Raw genomic sequence first — 15,398 nt, 5'->3', positions numbered from 1 at the left:
GGAGCCTTCCGGGGCTCCCAGAGGCAGCTTGCTGAGGGAAAAAGCAAGCTCATCCTGATGTTGGAGTCAAACAGATTAAAGGTCCAGTCCTAGTTCCACATAGGAGGCCTTGGGTAAGTTACTTAACCTCCTTGAGCAGTTTCCTTGTTGGTAAAGCAGGAAAAATGCCTCCGTGTTGTAAGAATGTCTGAGAATGGACGTAAAGCATATAGCAGGCTCTGGGTAGAGGTTTTGGTGCTACTTAACATTACCATGGTGGTGGGACTCCATCCAAGTGGAGGGAAACAAAGACAACATCACAAAGCTGGAGAGGGAAATGGGCCAGGGCACCTCTCCAGGTCAGGATGTGGCATCTGACTTGCTGGCTCCCCATCCCCTCATCATTGGCTCTAAACGGTACTGAGAGCACTGCCTACGCTAGCCCCAGTGGCCCTGAAGACACTGGAAACTTTCTGAAATACATGCGGGTGAGCCTTGTGGTGCACCTCAACCTTAAGGGTCCCAGCAGCAGCAGGCTTGGGATTCAGGGCCCTCCACATTAGTGCTTCCATTTCTTCAGATCCAGTGTCCAAAAGGACTGGGACACACCCACACCAGGAATGGTGGTCACAGATGTTGAAGACATCTGCTCAGGCCAATTCTGAGACACCTCCCCCTACCCCCCAATCCAAAGAAAAATCCCTCCAAGTAAGGTGTTGGGAATACCTCCTGCCTGGCAGCATGCCCCTGCCCCTCTCTTCCCAAGGAGCTGGTGGCAAGAGTAAATGGGAGCTTCCCAGGCATCCTAGGAGAGGATGCCTGGATCAGAGGAGGGGATTCCAATCCTAGGAGGCAGGAAGGGGTTGGGGCATATCCATCACAGCAGAGAGAGGAAAAGAGGCACCTCCAATCCCTGCAATGTTCCTGTCTAGGCAGAGTCAAACCCAGAGCTTCTTCCCATCAAGTGCCTTCCCTTGTATCCCTTCCTCCCGCCACAGCTGATCTGATCTCACCAACTCACTTTTCAGTGGGGTCTGATTGTGGCTTTGAAATCCCACAGCACAGTCCTAGATACCTAGGTGGGCACCCCCAGAGCTGGGTAATAGAGCCAAGACTTCAGCTCCAGAGGCATCAGACTCTGCTCCTTGAATCTCAGTAACCTTGGCAAAGGTGCCCCCCAGCCTCACTCTAACCTTGGGCTTTGCCCTCTTGGAGAAGCTGACTGTGTGATTTGGGGGTGGCTGGGTTGGAGGGGCTCTGACTACGTTCTACAAGAAAGGCAGGAAAAGAGTTCCCCCAGCTCAATCACCTGAGGCCCGAGATTCAGCCAGAGCCTGGAAGCAGCGGTCACCCTTGTCCCGTTTGGCTACCCTGGAGCCCACCTGCTCTGCTGTGGGCAAGAAGCCACCAGCAGCTCCTCAAGGCTTTATCTTATACTGGGCTTCCTTCCCACCTGTGTCCCTGGCAGGCCAGCCCCACCACTCTGGCACCAAGGCTGAGTGGAGTTTGTGCCAGGGAGACAGGGCTGAGAGCCTGACTTGACCAACCCTGCCACCCGGGCCTACAGCTGAAAGGATGGAGGGACCCAGGTGGAAATTTGGAACTTTTATTAAATACTCATTCATCCATGTGCCACCACCACCCAGAGCACGAAAAAAATTATCAAAATGGAATTAAAAAAAACAAAACAAATCAAACCCAATCCCCAGCAGTCTATGTACAGGGCCACTCCCTGCCTCTCTTGCCATAGAGAGGTTGAGGGGCAGCTGAGGAGTGGCGGGGGCTGGGCACCTTTTCTCCAGCCACAGGCCCCTGAGAAATTAATTGACTGTGGTGTCAGGAAGTCCCTGGTGCCAAGTAGCCAGGCATCTCAGCTGGCCTCCAGGGCGGTGGTTATTGCTGGGAGGGCAGGACAGGGCCTGCTCCGCTGCTACTGGGCTGAAGAGCTATCTGTGGCTCTCCCCTAGAGGACCAGTCCCCATAGCAGCCCCAATCTCCACCTGAGAAGGGCAGCAGACTGAGGGCCAGAAGGGTGTTCTTTAGGAGGACAGCGGGCACCCAGCTGATTTTGAGAGGAGGGTGCCCTGGTGTAGCCTGGCTTGTCGTCAGCTCCCGAGGATGATGTACTCCCCTGATTCCAGCTGCCTGGCCCCCCTCTTGGGCAGGGCCCCCATTCCCTTCAGGTAGGCAGTTTTCTTGCTGTCTTCTCAACCCAGAGACCTATGTGGCCACCTTCCATGTGTCAGCCACAGCCTGGGCCCTTGGGGGCAAGAATGGCCACGCAGCATGGCACTTCCTCCAGCATGGTGTGGGATCCAGCCCTCTTGGACTCAGCAGCCACTCTCCGACACTGTTGTCTCCAGGGTCACGGCCCCTTGCTGCATGGCCGCAGTGGCCACACTGATGGCCTCCTCTAAGGTCTGCTGTTCCTCCAGCTGTGGGGAAGGGGGTGCAGAAGGAAGGAGAGAGTGAGACCCTCCCTGCTAGATTCCAGTGTTAGTAGTATGTGGCCTACTTTTTTTTTTTACTCTCCCCCATCTACCCAGTGCCACACGCTGAACACTTAGTAGGGCTCCAATAAACATGAAGTTCACGGATGAAGAGTCCTACTAGGCTAGGCATGGCCAGGGGGCCCTGGAATAGCCAGGGTCAGAGAGACCAGCTTGCTCACAGAAGGACTGGCTGAAGAGAACCGTGGTGATCATCTACTTCAGCCTCCTTAATTTCCAGATGAAGAAACAGAGACACAAAGAGATGAAGGGCTTGGACCACAGGTGGACTGCCATCGGAGTTATCCTGAAGGCCAGAAGAGGCTTCAACATTCTGTCTCAGCCAAGAGCGAGCCTGAGACAGATGCATGGATGCAGGAGGAAAGGGATCTGTCCTCTGAAATGGGCTCTTTTTGAGTCAGATGCCCTTCTCTTCAAGATCCTCATCCAATTCCCCTTTATTCCTTGTTGCCTTCTCTGGCCGTGGGATCCCCTTTCCTCCCAGATCTCTACTCACCTGCACTGCAATGTGCGTTCCGTTGGCTGTCGCCAACAGTGCCACCTGTTGATGACAAAGAGATGCTACACTTGAGTCCTCAGCCACCACAGTCCCAGAGGTAATGATTGTGACCTGAAAGACAAAAGGAGGTCTTCCATTCCACCTGCAGTGTACTCTCCCTCTCCACAATCCAAATAAACATCCCTCCAATTAAGGTGCTGGGAACAACCCAGAAGAGAATGGATAAAACCGTATGGGTCAGATTAATTAGCCTGAGGCTCAGAGCTAAGTAAGGCTGGGTTTCCTCCCAACTTAAAGCCCAATTTAATTAAGGGATTTTGAATCACAGAAGGACAGAGCTGTAAAAAATTCCAGAGATATTTTAATCCCCTCACTTGAAAATGGACAGAAGTCCACGGAAAAGTGATTTGCCTAAGGTTGCAAAACAAATCAGGGTTGAACTGAGATTTAGAAAGTGTCTCTTGACCTTCATTCAACTGCTTTTAGAGATAAGAGCTGCTCATGGCCCAGGAACTGTGGGGAAGACCCCTTCTTTTGTGGGGAATCTTTGTCCTGGTAAGAAGACTTGACTAGTTTAGACTGCACTTTAATGCCCGCCCCATGGAAAGGAATGACAAAATAAGAAACCCCAAGCAAACCGCCTGGTCATACGGGCTGCGTCTGGGTGCCATCGGCGCTGACCATGGTGACTGTATGTGTGCCAGATGTGGCCAGGTCGGCATCATGACTGGGGATGGTGAGGGTGGTGCTGCCGTGCTGGGTGACCATACTGATGGCACTCCCCAGGGCCTGCAGGTCTTCCGGGGACAGGCTGACCTGCCAACAGGAGGGGGAAGATGAGCTGGCAGTGTCAGTGGAGGGTTGTCTGAAAGTCCCTAAGGAAGATATACCTGCACTTCCAGACAAGGTCAGCTTATTAGTTTCATGTCACAGTGGTGGAAGGGATGGGTGACAGGTAAACAAAATGGGTCCAAGGTTGCAAAGACAGGCCACACTAGAAGAATTCTACTGACTACTTCTATTTATCACCACTTTGCTTCTGGGGCCTGTTGTATCCAGCTCAGGGTCGCCACCTGATTGTGTCCTAACAACTCTAGAAAGCATAGGTGTACTTTCTAGCAAGGGTACCGACAAGGGTCAGGTTATGTAGCTGGCTAGTACACTGGTAGGACCAGACCCCAGGCTTTCAGACCCCATACCATGTTCTGGCTGCTATATGAACATGCCTCTCTTGAGAGGGACATCCCATGTCCTGCTCAGATGAACAGGACCTGTCAGCCTCCAAGTAAAGAGAGAAAATACTAACTGTGCTCCAGAAGCCCCAGAGACTGAGCTGGAAGCACAGGAGGAGGAGAGGCTATGCTACAAGATGTGGTCCCCTCAGCCTCAGCCTCTGAGGTCTATAAAACTGAAACAAGAAGCTGGGTGGCAGTGGGGCTGTCAGAACTTCAGGGCTCCGAGAGTCCCCAGAGAGAGTGGAGAGTGCCAGCTAGTGTGGCACCCCTGCCCTCCAGGGCCTGTACCTGCTGGGCACCATCCTGAGTGATCAGAGCCACCTGGGGGGCCCCATCTTCTTCAGTCACCATGGCCACTTGGGCTGGGATGTCATCACCCTCTTCCTTCACCTCCGAAAGGTAAGCTATCCGGGGTCGTTTGGGTGGCGGGCTCTCCTCGGCTGCAGAGGCGGCTGGGAGAGGACAGCCAAGGCTGACACCTGCTACCAGATGCCATGGGGAGGCCTGGCTTGTCCCCACTCTCACCCCCTGCCCACTCCCCTTACCCTCAAGCTGCTGCTGCTCATAGAGGGCCTGCTCGCTCTCCTCCGTGGCCTCCAGCTCGCCGTGGGCACTGCGCTTGTGCATGGCCAAGGTGGAGGTCTGCCGGTAGGTCTTGCCGCAGGTGCTGCAGGTGTAGGGCTTGCAGTGTGTGTGCACCACGTGGTGCTTATATAAGCTTGAGTACTCGGTGAAGCGTTTCCCGCAGCCTGGCACCGTGCAAACGTATGGCTTCTCCCCTGGGGACACTGGGCTGTGAGGGGGGTGGGAACTGGGGCTGGCAAGGGGGAAACTAAGGGGACAGGGGTGAGGGACAGGGTTGGTGAAGGGAGAGCCAGAGGGAGGGAGAAGGACTGAGACCTGAGACTCTCAATGGACAGGGTTGGGGAAGATGGCCAGTGGAACACAGAGAGGACACGAGTGTTGAACCACTGAATCCAGAGACAAGGCGGAAAGGAAATGGGGGACAGGTCAAGGCTGGGGCTAGTAAAGGGGCTGGTAGGGGGCACTGGAGCTTATAAGGTTGAGGGTGGGAGGTTGAGAGTGGTGAACAGCAGAGGCAAGAGGCAAGGATCAGTTGTGATGAGAAAGAGGGGACACACATGCTGAGAGACAACACAGAAAGCTGGATGAGGGGCACAACACTGGGGAGGGTGAGGATACACAGGAGTCATGGATGGCGGATAAGGTGAGGAGTTGAAGGCTGACAGTTCACTCCGCTTCTTCCCCATCATTCCTGACCCTGGCCTCTTTTCAGGAGTTCAGAGTTGGAGAATTCAGGGTGGGTGTAGAGGGGTGGTAGGGAGCTGAGGGACCCCAGAGAGGACTGGCAATACCTTTCAGATTGGACCTAACTGGAAATGGAGGAACTGCTCACTGCAAGTGGAGTTGTTCTGGGGATACCCCACCCCCAGACCAGCCTGGAATGGCTGGCACAGAAGGGTTCTGGGCTGGGAGTTGGGAATGTGTCTTAGATGGGAAGCCTACAGTAGAGGGGTTGGGGCCTGAGCGAGGGTGGTCCTCGCATGCCAGCTAGCCCACCTGTGTGGATGCGCACGTGATTCTTATAGTTGGTGGCACTGGTGAAGCCACGGCCACAGTGGGGCTCCGGGCAGGTGTAGGGCCTCTCGCCTGTGTGGGTACGCACGTGTACCTTGCGGATGTTAGACGTGGTGAAGGAGCGGCCACAGCCCTCAAAAGGGCACCGGAACGGGCGTTCACCTATGCAAATGGTGGGATGCGAGGAGGGGTGTGGGAAAGAGGGCCATACTGGAGCAAGCTGGGGATGGCACTGGGCTCCATCCAGGTCTAAGTCTGAAAGGCAAGCTGAATTCCTTTTGCCCAGGGAATGGGGTTGGAGTGGGCAGGGCCCAGCATACCAGTGTGGGTACGGACATGCTTCTGCAGGTCTCCTGAGGTCTTGAAGGCCTTGCTGCACAGCTCCTCTGGGCACTTGTATGGTTTCTCACCAGTGTGGGTACGAACGTGGCTCTTCAGTCCATAGCCTGTCCATATGTGGCAGGGAGGGGGTGAAGTGAGCATCCAGTGGGGTCTCATCCTCCACCGTCCACCTCATGCACAGGCTCTCCACCTCCTTTGGCTCAGGAAGCCCATGTCTGCCTCTATCCCACCCCTGCCTGGGCAGGGGCTGGAAAAGCCCACTGTGCCCTGCTTCCCTCTCCAGGGGCAGGCAGTTGGAGCCATACTAGAACATGAGCATGAAAAGAAACTCAGAGAACTCATGGCTAAAGGTCCTAGTTTCACAGAGGGGAAAATAAGCCCAGAGAGATGCAATGGCCCACCCAATAATCCACAGCTGGTTGGCATCAGAGCTGACACAAGAGGCTGGGTCTCTCCACCAACCCTCCAGGCTCCTTCTGCTGGCCTGAACCATGCTGCCTTTCACTCCCGTAACAAGGTTTCCTCCAGAGAGAGCACCCTGCAAGTCAGAGTACTCTGACGGTAGTTTCTCCAGGAAAGCAGCCTGGTGTTGGGTTCCCTTCAGAGAGATCCCAAACAGAACTAGAACCCTCCACCCTCAACTGGAAGCAGCCCACCAGGCAGGTTACCTGTGGCAAAGGCCTTTCCACAGCTGGGGAAGTCACATCTGTATGGACGGTCACCTGTATGAGCTCGTTCATGCACCTGTGAGGACAAGCAATCACACAATTCAGAGGAGCAAGGGTATGACCTGGGCTCTTTGGTTTTCTTTAGGACCCTGATTCTCTTCCCTCCTGTACCATTCATGTGTGTCAAGCGCTCTGTGCTGGCATTCCTGTGTACCCTCATTTCTTCCTTGAGGGCAGCGACCAATTCCAATCAAAGCAGAAAGGTAGAATTACAGCCTGGAAGGGAAGACTGCAGAGCTGACGGCTGTCTGCCAGCAACCTTACCTTTAAGTGATGAGCGGTGGTGTAGAGACGCCCACAGCCCTTGTAGCCACAGCGGAATGCTCTGTCTCCAACTTGCTGCCCTTTTCCATTATGGGGAATCTGGCTGTCATGAAGAACCTGGGGGAAAAGTCTTGAGATCCCTATATGTATTCTCCCCAGTGAAGAAGGTGGGACACAGGGCCCTGCTTAAGACCCAATAGGCAGGGTTAAACCTGTCAGGGGCCTCTGGGGCAAAAGAACGTAACTAGACAGACAAGGAACAGATGCTGGGGCATGCTACAGAAGAAACAGGGTGGGCATGGGGAGTCACCACCCATCTCTGATGGGACAAAGGGAGACCTACAGGTCATAGTGGCTGTGACAGCTATTGAAGAAAGGCTATCACATAGACAGCTACGTAAGGTGAAAAGGGAGGTTGTCTGAATGGCCATGCTTGAACTGGGCCAAGTACCAGAAACCCTCCTTCTAAGCACACATACCTAGGGGCCTGCAACTCTCAAGACTTCCATCTTCTGATAGGAGGGGTCCCCTTCCTCCTGGCACAAAACTAGTGCTTAAAAGTACATAAACAAGGGGGCTTGCTGTGGAGAGGAGCTCACCTAGGTTCATCTGATAGGACATGGGGCCCAGAGTGAGGGGGCCACGACCAGAAGCACCCAGGGGAGTGCTGCAGTTTCCACCAGAAATGTCAGCTCTAATGACAGCACCCAGCTGACAAGTCCTCCCCTTTTGTCTCCTCTTCTGGGATATTGCTAAAGCCACCCATCTCACACCAGCCTCTGGATGCAGGGAGCCCTTACTGCTCTTCTGCTTTCCTGAGCAGGGTCCTGGTGGCACTGTCCCTTAGTCTTTCTTTCTAGAATGCTTCAGAATCACACTCTGGTCTTTCCAGGAGCTCCTGAAACTGAACTCTGCAAGTCACAGTGAGCAGGGGACAGAGGGGTGATGCCAAATTCATGGCAAGGTCTGTCTAGTTAGGCTCCAGCTCAGGGGCTCAAGCAGCTGAGAGTTTCATGGACATTTAAACAGCTTCTGGGTAGAGGGTAGGGTCAGAGGTGGCCAGACCTGCTTGGCGGGCTAACTCACACAGGCACTTGGATTTCATTCCATGTCTCACTAGCTCCAGGGGTAATCACGGGAATCAAGGGACATGAGGGATGGAAGTGACCTCTGAGATCATCTGGTCACATCTCATCATATTAGGAATAAGCTGAGGTCTAGGAGAGGAGGGACTCACCCAAGTTTGGACTAGGTAGCGGTAGAGCAAGCATAGATCTCAGGGCTCATGATTTAAATAAAACCCACTTCTCTTTACATCAACATCAAGTCTCAAATTTGGTCTCTAAAATATACCTCAGGGAACCTGCTGTAAAGTTTTGTGCCTTTTTTTTTTTTTTTTTTTTTGATAGGGTCTCCCTCTGTTGCCCAGGCTGGAGTGCAGTGGGACAATCTCAGCTCATTGCAATCACCGCCTCCTGATCCTCCCACGTCCGCTTCCCAGTAGCTGGGACCACAGGTACGCACCACCATGCCCAGCTAATTTATTTTTGTATTTTTTTGTAGAGATGAGGTTTCGCCATGTTGCCCAGACTGGTCTCAAACTCCTGGACTCAAGCGATCCATCTGCCTCAGCCTCCCAAAGTGCTGGGATTACAGGCGTGAGCCTCTGCGCCTGGCCTGTACTTCATTTTGAAAAGACATGAGGATTTCCTTTTTTCCTCCATCATTCAGCCACACTGGTTTCATTATAAATAAAAAACCTCCCCCATCTTCGGGTAAAACTGCTGGAAGGAAGGAACGTGTAGGAAGCCCTAGCATATCCAGCCTGAGGCTCTGCAGTCATTCCAGGAAGGGAACACGCTGGTTTGGAAAGCTCAGAGATTTCTGTACCCTTTTCCCCACAGGCAGGACCATGGTTTCGGCAGAAAGAACTTGGACTGACTGGTATTTGCAGAGCCAGGACCCTTTTGCTTTCCAGCTGAGCTACTGTGTGGGCCTCATAATCCAGGAATCCCAGCTGTTCTGTTGCACATGCCCTTGTTATAGCCCACTGAGGTTAATTTTCCAAATGACTAAGTGAGTCACAGAGAAGAAATAAATACAATTACCTCAGTGGACTAGAAAGCTAATACAAGTCACTGGCAGGGCTTTCCCAGCTAGTGCAGAGGATTACTACAGCAGCCAAAGTGAAGCTGGGCCTAACTCCCCAGCATAAGGATGCCACTGTTTCTTATGGCAGCTTTCCCTCTGCAGAGACAGCGTAAACAAAAGTGAGCATAAACAGCTGTCAGCGGCCAGGAAGGCTGTGTTGCACGCCCTAGATAATGATGTGTGACAGGTCAGTTGGGGGAGCTGGGGTGGAGGGGCAAAGGGAATATCCCACATGGTACCCAAGCACAGGGCTGCCCTTGTCCACTTGAGAGGTGAAGTTCTGGCAGGGCCAAGAGGCAGTGCGCAGGCAAGGCCCCGTTGTCTAGAGTGACAGACCGTGTCAGGCTCTATGTGCTCACCTTGCTGGCATACTGCTCCAGGGCCACCACTGTGTCTGCACTGAAGCCCTCATCATCCTCTGCTGCCAGGTCTTCCAAGCCCACCTCTGTCTGTACGGCCAGGATGGTGCTGTCCGATGGCACAGCCACAGGGTGGTGAATGTAGGCAGTGGAGCCATCTTCCAGCTGGACGGCTTCCAGGGCACTGGGGTCATAGCCTTCTGCAGGGAACACATGGTTAGCCCTGATGCCACACAAGGGGAAGAGATACAGCTGGGACTCTAGCTTTAAGTTAATGAGAGATACATATACCAAGGAGGGTTTCAGCATCCGATTTCTCATGCCCCTTCACTTTGTGATTCACTCTTGCTGGCCCTCCTTCTGCGGCTGTCTCACCTAAGGATGAGGTCTCCTATGGTACACTAAATGGGAACTCACAAGCTCCTTGAGGACCTGATAGGGGCTCATCATCATTTTGGCTTAGATGACCACAATAGCCTCCTGACCAGTCGCTCCTCACCCCCTCACCGCCTCTAGTTCCCTCCAGGCAGCACATCCAGAGGGATCTTTGCAGGACACAAATATGACCATGTCACTTAACTGCCTAAACAGTTTAAATGCTTCCCACTGGTCTCAGGATAAAGACCAAAATCCTCACCCTGACACTCAAACCCAGAGTGCACCAGCCTTGTCTTTCTCTCTCCAGTTTCCTCCTGCTTATTCTGCCTTCGCTCCCAGGGCTCTAGCTCCTAGCAGTTCCTGGAATGTGCTGTTCTTTCTTCCTCCCAGCTCTAGGCCTGCACATGCTATTCCTTCTGCCTGAAGTACTGAACCCTCCCTGCCATCCCTCTTCCCCCAGCTAAGTCTACCTCATTCTTTACCTCTCAGCTCAAGCATCACTTCCTCAGAGAAGCCCTCCCTGAGCATGATCTCTGTTTGTAATGATCAGTTCATCACTGATGGCTTGTTTCATTTCTATTTCCCCCTCTAGACTCTAGGAGAGCAGGGACCATGTCTGACTTTGTTCTCTCTTGTATACTCCACACCTAACACAACGCCAGGCATGTAACAGTCACTCAACAAACTACCTGCGGAAGGAATAAATTGTTATTCTTCAGCACCTTAGGAGCGTGATTCTAAAATATTAGTTTTTTCTCCTGGTCTTGGATGACATCCTCAGGTCCTATTTAAAGCCCTAAGACTTTGTGGCTGTGCTGGAGCCAAGGCCACCATCAAAGTACATGTGACTGATCTCCAAGGCTCACCTCCCAGTGGTAGACATAGCTGCTCCTGTGGTCTGCACCAGGGAAGGTGGGCAAGGCTGCTAATCCAAATGAGCATGTGTGTACCGTGGAGACGACAGCTCCCATGTCTACACCCCAGTTGTGTGCTATCCCATCCTCCCGTCCTGCCACCCCATCCTCCAGTCCTGCCTCCCATCCTTCCCCTAGTTGTGATGATGGTGACCCTACCTCTGGGTGTGCGGTGTATGTAAGCCATGCTGCCATCTTCCAGCTGCACAGGCTGACCATCCTCAAAGGAGAGAGATTCTGTAACGAGAGCAATGCCTGCCTTTCCCTGGTGCTCAGTGCCATGGAGGGGTCCCTTGGTGGGGGCTGTCAGGCTTCCCTCGACAAGGCATGGTGTGTTAGGGTGCCCTCACCTTTCTGTACCGTCACCTGGTGAATGTATGCGGTGGTCCCATCCTCGAGCTGGATCACCTGCCCTTCAAGAAGCTTCTCTCCTGTTAGAGTGGAAATGGAGAGAAATGGGCCAGGACCAGAAGAGGGCTAAGAAACACCTGCCTGTTTTTAGCTGAGGCTTACTTGAGTCTCTAGGCACGAGCCTGCAAGTCTAAGCATGGGTAACATCTTCCTTGTTCCCTTGCTCTGTCTCCTTGGGCCTGGGCCTTGAGACACTAAGGGTGAAGACACTTGCCTTGCCGGAACCCATCACCTCCCAACAGATTCCCTTCCAGTTACTGACAGGAGGAATAACTTCACTTATTATTCTATCCATGCCCAGCCAAGTGGAAACTTCCAACCTAATAGTAAGTTGCTGAGACTTGAACTAATGGCCCTTAAACCTGGATGGGCCCCAATGGGTCAAAATTCAGATGTAGCTCAAACTAACAAAATCAAAACATATCCCCTCATCCCTCACTATGACAGTGTGCTAAGACCAGGAGCCCCTGTGAAGGCAGGCTATATAGCTTATTGGTTAAAAACAATAAAACTCTGGAACCAGGCCAGGCCTCCAGAGTTTGAATTCCAGCTCCACCTCTTAACAGCTGTGTGACCTTGGACAGCTTATTTAACTAACCTTTGTGCCTCAGTTTCCTTTTCTTAAAATGGGGATTGAAAACTGTGTCTCTTATAGGGTTGCTGTTAGGGTTAAATGAGTTAACGAATATAAAAGACTGGGAAGAGTGCCAGGTATATATGGTCAGCCCTCAATAAATCCTAGCTTTTCTTATAAGCCCAATATGCATTTTAGAAGAAATGGAAAGTAAAGCAATAGAGAACTATGTGAGCACAATTATTATGCTATTATGTGTCCATGTAGGTCTTATTCCACTGCCACTGTTGAGTAATGATTCCTTCATTGACCTCTCATATTTTCATTTCAATTTTCTAGTAAAAAATTAGATCACCTAAGGCAACACAACAAGCAGCGTAAAAATTAACAAGACTCCAGATTTCCTAAGATATTACTCTTCTTTTACCTTACTGGAAAGCACTTCTAATAAGGCTCTTGAAATTAGAACTAGACGACCCCTCCTTGTGTCCAGTGAGTCTGACAGAGGGGGAAGGAAGAAGAGAAATGAGAAAGGAAAGACACGGAGATTGAAGAGTTAATGACGGTCAGATTCAGTGGCTCATGCCTATAATCCCAACATTTTGGGAGGCCAAGGCGAGTGGATCGCTTGAGCTCAGGAGTTTGAGACGAGCCTGAGCTATGTGACAAAACCCTGTCTCTACAAAAAACACAAAAATTAGCTGGGTGCAGTGGTGCATGCCCGTGGTCCCAGTTACTCAGGAGGCTGAGGTGGGAGGATTGCTTGAGCCCAGGAGGCAGAGGTTGCAGTGAGCTGTGATTATGCCACTGCAGTCCAGCCTGGGTGACAGAGTAAGACCCTGTCTGAAAAAAATAAAAAAATAAAAAAATAAAAAGCTGGGCATGGTGGCTTACATCTGTAATCCCAGCACTTTGGGAGGCCAAGGCGAGCAGATCACCTGAGGTCAGGAGTTCCAGACCAGCCTAACCAACATGGTGAAACCCTGTCTCTACTAAAAATACAAAAAAATTAGCTGGGTGTGGTGGTAGTTGCCTGTCGTCCCAGCTACTCAGGAGGCTGAGGCAGGAGAATCACTTGAACCCGAGAGGCGGAGGTTGCGGTGAGCTGAGATTGTACCACTGCACTCTAGCCTGGGTGACAGAGAGAGGTCCTGTCTCAAAAAGAAAAAAAAAAAAAGTTAGGCTGGGTGTAGTGGCTCACACCTATAATCCCAGCACTTTGGGAGGCTGAGACAGGCGGATAACCTGAGGTCGGGACCCCAGCCTAGCCAACATCATGAAACCGTGTCTCTACTAAAAATACAAAAAAATTAACCAGGCGTGATGGCACATGCCTATAGTCCCAGCTACTCGGGAGGCTGAGGCAGGAGAATCACTTGAACCTGGGAGGCGAAGGTTGCAGTGAGCCGAGATCACACCACTGCACTCCAGGCTGGGCAACAGGGTGAGACTCCGTCTCAACAAAAAAAAAAAAAAAAAAAAAAAAAGGAAGAGAAAAGAAAAAAAAGTTAATGACAAGTGATTTGTCCTTTCCTTAGAAGATTGAGGTTTAGGAAACTGAGCGCTCAGGTGGGAAAGACAGTTACTTCCAGCCCAAGTCTCTGCGGACATCTCCCCTTTACAGGAATCCCCAAACTTGTTCCCAAACTGAGTCTTCTTGGGGTCAGTAACTAACAGTCCTACAACTAACCAAAGGCAGGTAAGGTGGAGATAAAGGTAAGAAATAGGAAAGGCAGCTGAGATGGGGGGAAGAGGAACCCATTTTCTTCCCTCCCAGACACGGAGGAGTAGGCTACCCTCATTTTAACAATTTATCTGTCCTGGCAAGGGCATCAGTACTTGGGGTTCCGAAAGCATCGGCAAGCTACTGCCAGCAGAGTGGGTACTGCTTCAAGGTAGAAAACAAAATGTTGAGAAGAGTTGTCTGTAGAAAAAACTTAGCCTACTATTTCCTTAAACAACCAGAGACTACAATGGAGAGAGGCAGTGGGGAGAACAGCTGACTGACAAGGGCCTCGTATCCCATTACAGAGAGGTGACCATACTCCCCAGTTTGCCTGGAACAGTCCTAGTGCATTTATTAATAGCACATTCTTCCACTTTTAAAATGCTGGGTTTGAATAATACATTTTATACTCATCCTAATTAAAGATAAGTCTCTTACAATTTTAGGGCTTCCGGCAGACAGAGACAAAAATGCCTCAGTCAAAAGCTTCAGAGGATAAGTCAGAGAAGCCTTTCAGGAAAGTGTGGTTCTGGTCTCTGAAGGAGAGCTCTACCCTGAGCAGAGGGAAAATCTGTTGTGAGTCAGTGTGTGTTCGCACATGTGTGTGTGTAAGTGCACACTGCAACACTACACAGTGGGCAGAGAACAGCCAGGAAGACTGACACAATAAAGAAATACGTAAGAAGGATAGATATAAGGAAAGAGTGGCTCTCTCAGGTCAGGTGTGGTCACTTGCTTTTTATTCATTCGTTTGACCATTAATTCTCAGTGGAAGATTGAGGCACGGGAACTAACTGGGGTCCAAGGAGTAAACACAACCCTAGCTAGAATTCTAAGTTCTTCCATCCCATGGAGACTGCACTGGAGGGGCAAGACCTGGAGTGGGAAGTCTGCAAACAGAGAGTTTCAGTCTTCAAAAATATTCTAGAGAAGTTGCGTTCTCAAGATGATGAAGCCAACAAGAACCCACATGTCACAGACAGCTCTTGACAAGAAACCTTTCCAGAAGGGACCCCTACACACTGTCATATGGAAAGTGCTTACTGATGAGATTAAGGGGCCTCCTTAGTCATCATCAGGAAACAGACAACTTAAAATGAAATCAATAAACAACTTATCTGTAAACTTAGGAGCAGAAATATATTCCGAGAGTGTGTTGAAATAAAGGAGGGCAGTGTTGCAATGACAGTGCTTCATGAGGACAGTGACAATCATGGAGTCCAGAAAACGCCCAGTGAAGAGTAGGAACAAGGCAGTATTTGCCTTGTTCAAGGTGCTGTCCAAGGAGACACGAATGCTATCTGGCTGCCTGAGAACACTGGCAAGAAAGGAAGAGTGTCCCTGGCCTGCAGGCCTTGCCCTAAACACTTTATTCTGACTCCACACCTATCGTGATTTTAAGTACCTTCAGTGTGAGGGTAGAATTGCCAGATAAAATACAGGATGCCCAGGTAAATCTGAATTTCAGATAAACAATACGCTTTTTTTTTTTTTTTTAGAACTTAGTATTATTATTTTAGCGTTTTATAGTATTTAACACCTCCTACTTTTTTTTTGAGATGGGGTCTTGCTGTTGTCTAGGCTGACCTCAAACTTTTGGCCTCAAGAGGTCCTCCCATCTGAACCTCCTAAGTAGCTGAGACTACAGGTGCATGCCACCAAGCTCAGCTTAATCCCATGTTTATATATGTCTATCCCTTATAAGGGGTATATGTATGTCCCTAGTATG

General features: G+C 51.0%; 1 protein-coding gene across 6 annotated transcripts in view; it reads right to left on the bottom strand.

Annotated features, from left to right (window-relative positions):
• Positions 1-1,571: 1,571 nt before the first annotated feature.
• ZNF76 (zinc finger protein 76) overlaps positions 1,572-15,398 on the bottom strand; it is a 31,122-nt gene continuing 17,295 nt past the window's right edge. For 2 of the 6 annotated variants that reach the window (XM_032140401.2, XM_032140399.2), the window contains exons 3-14: positions 11,309-11,389; positions 11,118-11,195; positions 9,667-9,866; positions 7,157-7,273; positions 6,833-6,908; positions 6,143-6,268; positions 5,805-5,984; positions 4,769-5,002; positions 4,512-4,675; positions 3,640-3,804; positions 2,986-3,099; positions 1,572-2,414 (exon numbers count right to left, since the gene is read on the bottom strand). In XM_032140401.2, the coding sequence (XP_031996292.1) occupies positions 2,310-2,414; positions 2,986-3,099; positions 3,640-3,804; positions 4,512-4,675; positions 4,769-5,002; positions 5,805-5,984; positions 6,143-6,268; positions 6,833-6,908; positions 7,157-7,273; positions 9,667-9,866; positions 11,118-11,195; positions 11,309-11,389 (1,640 nt within the window). In that variant the 3' untranslated portion in view covers positions 1,572-2,309. Of the gene's footprint in view, positions 2,415-2,985; positions 3,100-3,626; positions 3,805-4,511; positions 4,676-4,768; positions 5,003-5,804; positions 5,985-6,142; positions 6,269-6,832; positions 6,909-7,156; positions 7,287-9,666; positions 9,867-11,117; positions 11,196-11,308; positions 11,390-15,398 lie in introns of those variants that run through there. The other 4 variants (XM_058432412.1, XM_058432413.1, XM_058432411.1 and 1 more) reach the window with 4 other exon arrangements.

This window comes from Hylobates moloch, unplaced genomic scaffold (assembly GCF_009828535.3).
Source record: "Hylobates moloch isolate HMO894 unplaced genomic scaffold, HMol_V3 SCAFFOLD_20, whole genome shotgun sequence".
Lineage (NCBI taxonomy): Eukaryota > Metazoa > Chordata > Mammalia > Primates > Hylobatidae > Hylobates > Hylobates moloch.
This window is presented reverse-complemented; position numbering and strand designations above follow the sequence as displayed.